The 8,265-nt window shown below is 37.5% G+C and overlaps 1 protein-coding gene across 2 annotated transcripts in view; it reads left to right on the plus strand.

Moving 5' to 3' along the window:
- Positions 1 to 7,464, plus strand: part of LOC126969543 (integrator complex subunit 13) — a 30,788-nt gene extending 23,324 nt beyond the window's left edge. For both annotated transcript variants that reach the window (XM_050815037.1, XM_050815038.1), the window contains 5 exons: positions 558 to 701; positions 1,195 to 1,345; positions 1,843 to 1,985; positions 4,410 to 4,555; positions 6,560 to 7,464. In XM_050815037.1, coding sequence (XP_050670994.1) covers positions 558 to 701; positions 1,195 to 1,345; positions 1,843 to 1,985; positions 4,410 to 4,555; positions 6,560 to 6,786 — 811 coding nt within the window. In that variant the 3' untranslated portion in view covers positions 6,787 to 7,464. The remainder of the gene's footprint in view (positions 1 to 557; positions 702 to 1,194; positions 1,346 to 1,842; positions 1,986 to 4,409; positions 4,556 to 6,559) is intronic.
- The last annotated feature ends 801 nt before the right edge of the window (positions 7,465 to 8,265 follow it).

An 8,265-nucleotide genomic window follows, 5' to 3' on the forward strand; every position in this document is an offset into this window, starting at 1 on the left:
TGTTATTGCTTACCTAAACGTCTTATAAGCTGAAGGCGTTTCACTGTCGCCGCTTAACGTCAGGTTAGCCATATAAATGTGTCCCTTATTTCCCTTAAAGAATATTTTAGTCCCCTTTGAATAAGATCATCTTCTACCACATTTATCACGGGGAGTGCTCAGAGGAGCTGTTCGGGTTGATTCCAACGGCCGAATTCCATCACCGGACATTACGTGCAAAGTACCATCCGCATCACGTAGACGTCTGGCATTCCACAACTGCGCGTTTTGTTCGAGATTTCTTGCCTCGCACAGCCACTTTGTGGAATCAACTACCGGCAGCGGTCTTCCCGAACAGATAAGACTTAGGGAACTTCAAGAAAAAAGCATACTCCCACCTTAAAGGCCGGCAACGCATATCTTGACACACCTGTTGTTGCGGATGTCCATGGGCGGTTGCCTCACCTCTCCCCATCCCGTGAGCCTCTTGCCCGTTTGCACCCTTTCATATAAAAAATATATCTAGAACCTTCCACCAGTTTGAGCTTGCCATTAACAATGGATGTATATGGTTCCAGTCGAAAGAGCGGTTGCAGATCAGCGTCGCACGTGCTGGCGGCGCAAGGGGGCGAACTGTGGATTGGTGCGTTGGGGGGGCGCACGCCATACGATGACCCCCCGGCGCTGTCCGAGGGGGCTGGTGGAAGAGTCACTGACTACAGGTGCGTTGCTTTGCTTTAAGGCTAGTAGACGAGCTCTTACACAGAGGATAATGGGTCATTCATTAATTACGTCACACGAATTACATAATTCTTTGACCCCTCCCCTGCCCTTGTCACAGCTGGTCACATTGTGATTCCCCACCCCCCTTACCTATTGTTTTTTTAATGAAAATAACGGGCGAGACGAGCAGGACGTTCAGCTGATGGTGATTGTTACGCCCTTCCTATTACAATGCAGTGCCGCTCAAAATTCTTGAAAATCCCAAAAATTCTGAGCTCATTAAAATTGCGCTCGTCACCTTGAGACATAAGAAGTTAAGTGACGTTTGCCCAGTGATTTCACTAGCTACGGCGCGCTTCAGACCGAAACACAGTAATGTTTACACATTACTGATTCACGGTAGGAAAATGGGCAGTTGTGGTACCCATAATGAATTCGGCTGTGCAAAGGAGCCCCCCACTAGCACGTAACAAAACGCACACTGCCTTACAGGATAAAGGAATTCGGAGCCCTGATGCAACAGAACAAGCTCCAACCACTCCGTGGCCCCGACGCGAATGCGAAGGCCAGACAGAAGCTGCAGAGACACACCACCTACTGGCCACTCACCATCTCATCCACTCTCATATTCAACCTGGGATCTGTGAGTTATATTTTTGTTTCAGTTTTCAAAGATCAATTTTCTCGTGCAACTGCATTGTTTTATGCTATGTGATATATTCTTTACCGTATTGGACACTTTTTGTTAGGGGAAAATCTTATGGGTTCGCGTCACCGACATGCTCATGATTGGCGCACGCGTTAAATAAATAATAAAAAATATTATATATGGTAAGACACTTTTTGGATGCGTGAAATCTCGTGAGTTGACCTCACCGAAATATATCTAGTATATCTGTAGCGATACAGTGTTTTAAAAGGATTAATACACAAATAAAATTTGAAAACAAAATTTTATGAACGATGCGGGATTCGAACCCACGTTTTCTGGCGTTCCGTTGCAATGCTCTGCCAACTGAGCCAACCGTTCGAATTTAAACGAATCGTTTATAAAATCTTGTATGCTTTGTTTTCAGTTTTCAGTTAGTGTAATTAATCCCAAAATCCCAAATACCGAGTAACGGCTTATTAATATTGCAGGTAATGGAGCCTCTCACCCGTCTTGTGGTACAGGAGTCCATGACAGACGAGGAGGTGGAGACCTGCAGAGACGTGCTGGTGTCTCTCCTCGCCATGGAGTCCCGGCACGAGTTCCCAGCTTCCCCGGCCTCGGCCAATATAAGGTTACTTGAAAATTCCAGATTAAATTATTGGATTTGATTTTATAAAAAAAAATGGTTTCGTTGAAAATCCTACTACTCCACAGCTGAATATCTGATCGGACAGCCTGGGACTAGATTATGATTATTTTAGAAGAATAGACAGTAGTAAAATACTATGTAACTTAAGAACAGTTATTAGTTTTTGGCCATTCTTTCGATTGGCGTCATAAAAGTAGTAGTAGTTTTTTTTTTACATTTCAGCCGGTTCGATTCCCAGACGAGGCAAGTAATTTTTAGGAAATCTTTGAATGCAGAAGTACTAACTTTTAAAAATAACATAAAGCCTTCTTTCAGTAAAATAGCCTATATTCTATATTTAAGGTACTTTCCCTTCATGTCCCCATAACTTTGGGACACCTGTATATATTTTTTCAAAAGAGCGCAAAAAACTATGCTGGGAGAGTTTCTTGCGCCGCTTCTACATGCAGCTACATGCATGATTAATGACTGCATATGCACTGTTATGGACTTCACGTGGGCCAATCACAGTTTACTAGTCGCATATTTTTTTTTCTTTGGAGAAAAAAATAGAACAATTATCTAAAATCTAGGTAAATATAAGTGGCTTATAATGTATTATATTGCTAAAACAATTGTTCCTTAGAAATATCTCAGTAAGATTTAAAGTTTCTAATGTGATAACGACAGTTCAATTAACTAATTATCACTGAAGAAGTACATTTAAAAAAAGACTTATGTTACAGAATGTATAATGTGAATATTGTATTGCAGTAATTCTCTTGTTTATTCTATTTTTAAATTGCGCTTATTTAATTATATTAAAATCTAAATCAGTAAACTGAGCTAACCGTTCGGGTACCGCCTCGTTATAAAATTCTGTTTGCTTTGTTCAACTGTCAGGTTGTGGCTTCGTCTACAGGATCTACTTTACAGTTGATAACCTGCTCAACCCCAATATTTGCATATTACGAAATTGACTTGAGATGTCGCTCTTGTAAATTTAAACAATATGTTATGTTTTTAATGTGATAACCCTCACTTCTAGGATTAATACACAAATAAAATTTGAAAAACAAAATTTTATGAACGATGCGGGATTCGAACCCACGACCTCAGAACCCACGTTTCAGTCTGAAGGGCGCCGTAGCTTGTGAAATTACTGGGCATATGAGACTTAATATCTTATGTCTCAAGGTGACGAGCGCAGTTGTAGTGCCGCTCAGAATTGTTGGGTCTTTCAAGAATCGTGAGCGGCACTGCATTGTAATAGGCAGGGCGTATCAATTACCATCAGCTGAACGTAAGGCTTGTCTCGTCCCTTATTTTCATTTAAAAAAAAGCTAGTTCAATATTTAAATTTTACGACTTATCAATTAAAATTGGTTACAGTAATAGATTCTCTTACCTTTTCTATCTTGCTGTATCTCCGTTACAGATGTCCTTCTCTCTCACACGCTTTGTTTGTCTATATATCGTAAGTCTATGGTAGTAGGTATCGTAACTGCCGTACTACTAACTAAAATTTATAATGTCTGTGATCCCATTTCAAACCTTTGAGTTGGACAAATACTTATTAAAATATGATAAAAAAAATTTAAAAAAAATTAGGAAAACTGTTGACCCTAGAGGCCATCCCTGCAACTTCCCGCAAATTCCATACCTAACTAAACGCTTCAAATTGTACGTATGTGCTTGTCGAGCTCAAAAAATATAATTTGTGTTATTTTGAGCTATTCTGATAAAAGTTAAATAAAATCCTATTTCAAATTATTATTTATTAAAAAAAAAACTCTTTTTTCGGTTTTCTTTTGTCAACGATGATAAATCACGAACAAATCAACCGGTTTTGACCGGCTTGATGGCGATCGACGAAGCCATTTAAAAATTATTCCAAGAAAACCAGTCGTACGGACACCATCGTGGGAATACTCAGGGAAGCTTCCTAGGACCTTAAGACGTCGAGATCTCATGATAGCTCGGTTTTCGAAAAACGGGGTAATACCAATAGCTACGCGAATTTTTGAAAATATTCGAATTTTTCATCGGGTACTTAGTAAACTTATGTAATATATATCTTTCTACACCCATGCTTTAACTACTCTATTAAAGTTACTAAAACAGTTAGCTTATTACCAACATTAAAACACCCATTGTCCTAATATATATATCGTCCAAACGAGTGTTGTAATGAAATTCATTACAACATTTTATCATCCGTTTTCATAATAACACACCTTTGAATGATATTATGGTTACTAGGACTGGCTTTTTTAATGTTAGCAGTAAGCTAACTGTTTCAGAATTATGTAATGTAAAGTCTTGTATGCAACTGTTGATAATTAGGTATTAAAACACTACTATTATCACATTCCTGCTTTATTACTCCTTATTACACAACAGTTTCATAAATAATTATTATTGTAGGGGTAAGGGGAGTGGTCGCCGCGAGGAACAATGGCGACAGATATGGGGGGAGCTGGAAGCGCTAATTCGCGCCCACTCCGCTTCTCCAGGCCACCGAGCGCTGCTACGTACGCTGCTTGAGTGTCGGCCGCACACACACGCCGAAGGTGAGTAGTGCTTACCACCGTGTGGTATAATGGAGGCGGAAACAGTGGTGACAGATATGGGGAAGGCGAGGCTATTGCTCAGATACAATTATATGACATGAACGTAAAAAGTCCAGCAACGCTCCTGTGATTCTTCTGGTGTTGCAAGAGAATATGGGCGGCGGTGATAACATCCAGTGATCCGTACGCTCGTTTATCCCCAGTTTTCCATAAGAAAAAACGTAACCCCAGCGAACTGGTAATGGGAATGGTCGCCATCTTGAATAGTTGCAGTTTGAATAATTATGATGTTTAAATAAAACCCTTTTTGAAGGATTAAAACGCGTGTAAATGTAACTGTGTTTTTAAATTCGATTTTTGCGTATAAGTTACATTTTCATTATTTTATTTATTAAATTTTAGGCAAAAATGTAATGTAATAACACAGTTACAACTTCACGCGTTTTAATCGTTTAAAAAGTGTTTATTTAAATAGTGTAACACTCGCGATAATCAAAGAAAATACTAATTATACTTCTGATCACCTTAGTAAATTGTTAATAACAAAATGTAAATTAACAATTTTTTAATTTTTCCAACGGGATTCTATTCTAAGAAGACCTTTGAAAAATAGCTCCACGAAAAGGAAAGATTTTTTGATTGTTGCACTTGCCATGTTAATGTTCGTGCTACAAAAAATTGTTAATTAATTAATGGATAACTAATTTAAAAATCGCGTAAAAATTTTATTTACCACGGATTATTGTTCATTGATCTGTCCTGTAGGCACCTGAATTTTTCAATTTTTTATTTTCATATTTAATAAGTTTAAATAATATTTATTCATTAAAGGTCCGAAGGGGGCGTGGGGCGCAAACCGGAGTAGGTGCCCGTTTTCGGGCGTAGTTTCAACCCTCTGGGAAAATTAATTAGTTTCTGAGATATTTGCAAAAAACTAAACCCCATTTTTTAGTTAATTGCTAGTAATTTTTGCAAGCTGAACTGCATTTTTTTCATCTACGTGCCATTCCGAATCGAATGACACCTCAATCATAATATTCGGAGACTGCTGAAAAAAGTTGACCAAAAAGGCACTTGTTGACTAGACTATACATAGTTCTTTGTACATTCGCCGCGCTTCTGGGCCCCATGGGAAAAGTGTCTAATACCCGGTTACATTATATCTCTGGAAATGACGTCGATGACGTCATTTCGTCGCTTTGTTACGGTGTGCAAAATATACATAACTCGTTTATTATTTAAATCTATATATATAAAAATGAGTTTCTGTTCGTTAGTCTCGCTAAAACTCGAGAACGGCTGGACCGATTTGGCAAATTTAGGTCTTGAATTATTTGTGGAAGTCCAGAGAAGGTTTAAAAGGTGAATAAATAGGAAAATGCTGCTAAATTAAATAAAAACAACAAATTTGTTTTTCCTTTGTTGTGTATATACATAATTTCTATGAGAGAATTTATTGACGCACGGTTTTACAGTTCTGCTGTGAAACAATTTCATTATAACAACAGGGAGCATATTTTACGAAATAATTCTTGATGTTATGATATATTATTGACAAATTAATAAAAAACATTATTTTATTTATTATATACAGAACAACGTCTGTCGGGTCAACTAGTAATTAATATATATAAATAAAAAACGTTTTTTACAGTATTAAAGATTGATGTAAATGTGTTGTGCTGTGATGCTGATTATTATTATTAAAATTATGGAAAGTCAATGAAAGAATCTGGGTTATGTAAATAAAGTAGGTATATATTTTTTAGCAGTACTATTATAGCGACAAACATCAACAGAAACTACAGTACTATTAACAACAATGAAAACTTTCTAAAATAAGGCACGAAAATATCTCGAAATGTACCTAAATGTAATGAAACTGCAAACCGTAGGTACTGACATAACAGGACGAGCGCGAGGGGTGAAAAGGGAACGGGAGAGTGCTTCTTTAAATATTTCTTCTTAAATATTATAATCAAGTTTTATAATTATTATTTGCAGGTGAATCGAGAGCGTCGGTGATCAGAGCAACCACTGACTCCCCTCTGTCCCCGGGCGCCGGTAATGACAACAGCAATGACGTGTGGGCCCCGCGGAACGCTCTGGACGCGTTGTTAGGGGCCCCGAGGCCCCCGCGACGACCCGACTTCGCCGGTCGGCTCGCGGCCGGCAGTAGGATAGCGACGCTCTATCCGCAACTACAGCAAGATGTAGAGGCGCAGAACTGAAATGAAGATTATCATTTCATTTTTAATTAAAAAATATATTTTGAATACTACGTCTAGTTTCCGATATACTATCTTGTTTAGGTCGCCGCTGAGGAGCACGGTGTCTGACAAGTCTGTGACGTCACTTCACTACACATTAGCCACAGACCTGTATAAATACGCCTGGACAGGCTGTTCCATATGTTTGACAGCAAACTTTTTGTGCCTATTTGAAGCGCCACTCGCGAGCGTTCAGAGAACTAATTTTGACGTATAATACAAATGGCTGCGAAGGAACGCACTCTCAAGTATTTTTGTATTTTGAATTAATTTCGTTCGTTATCCGTGTTATTTATACTTCAAGAATGAACGTAATAAAGCACACAATTTTTTTTGTAAATAGTCTATAGTTTTAGTACCGCAGACTCTCGCTACATGGCTAACAGCGCCAAAATGGCGAATATCAAACAGGCACAAAAGCACTTTGACAGCCGCCAGTACAGTGGTAGAGGTCAGTGACTTTAGCTGTGCGCAATGTTATGATGTCACGCGGTAATGGAAAAATTCATATGCATGTAAATCTCCGCATAATTTTAATAATTAAGTACTAAAATAATTGTAACTTTTTTATGCAAACGTTAATATTAGGTATTTTTAAGCGAAAAAATGGTGTTAATAAAATTATACACAAAAATAAAATGCCTTTTAATATCATCATCTATGATTTCTAGGAAATTCTTTGTTTCAATAATATGATACCCCGCGACGTCCTTAGCGTACATATTTTTACATCTGGGGTTACTTTTAGTAGGGATCCTTATTTTTTTTTGAAAATGTAATGTACCCTATACCAACCGGGGATAATGTAGCTTCCCAACAGTGAAAGAATTATTCAAATCGGTTCAGTAGTTGCGGAGCCTATTCAATACAAACAATCAAATCTTTCCCCTTTATAATATTAGTATAGATTTCTCATGGACCAAATATCTAAATAAAAATTTGAACATCTTTCCACTCCAGATCATATTTTTGTGTTGATATTCATTAAATTCAAAGTAAAACTCGTCTGGATCTTAATCTCGTAGTGTGCCATTATCGAATACCGTAATTGTTGTTTAAATAAATGTATTACAAATGGCCAGTTCAGAAACTTTCAGTATGGCCCACGTAAGTTAAAAATTCCAGTTTGCTTAGAATAAAATACAAACACAATATATCCCAAAAATTTATTTCTCTTTTAAAATATTAAGATTGTTTTGCGATCGTATTAGGTAAGTGGAATTTTATTAATAAAATTATGTTAATTTTCAAAAAATGTTTTAATTTTTTAGACCTAAATTGACTATTTTGGCACTGCTCGTCAACCAATAGGTACGTCATTGTAGGGTTTATTTGTATGTAAAGATTTAATAAAAAGGTCCAATAATATATTAGATATGCTCTAAACACCCATACCTAATGCTGATGCGAAGTGTCGTTCTTCATGGCTCTTACATTACT

Source organism: Leptidea sinapis, chromosome 18 (genome assembly GCF_905404315.1).
Source record: "Leptidea sinapis chromosome 18, ilLepSina1.1, whole genome shotgun sequence".
NCBI classification, from domain to species: Eukaryota; Metazoa; Arthropoda; class Insecta; order Lepidoptera; family Pieridae; genus Leptidea; species Leptidea sinapis.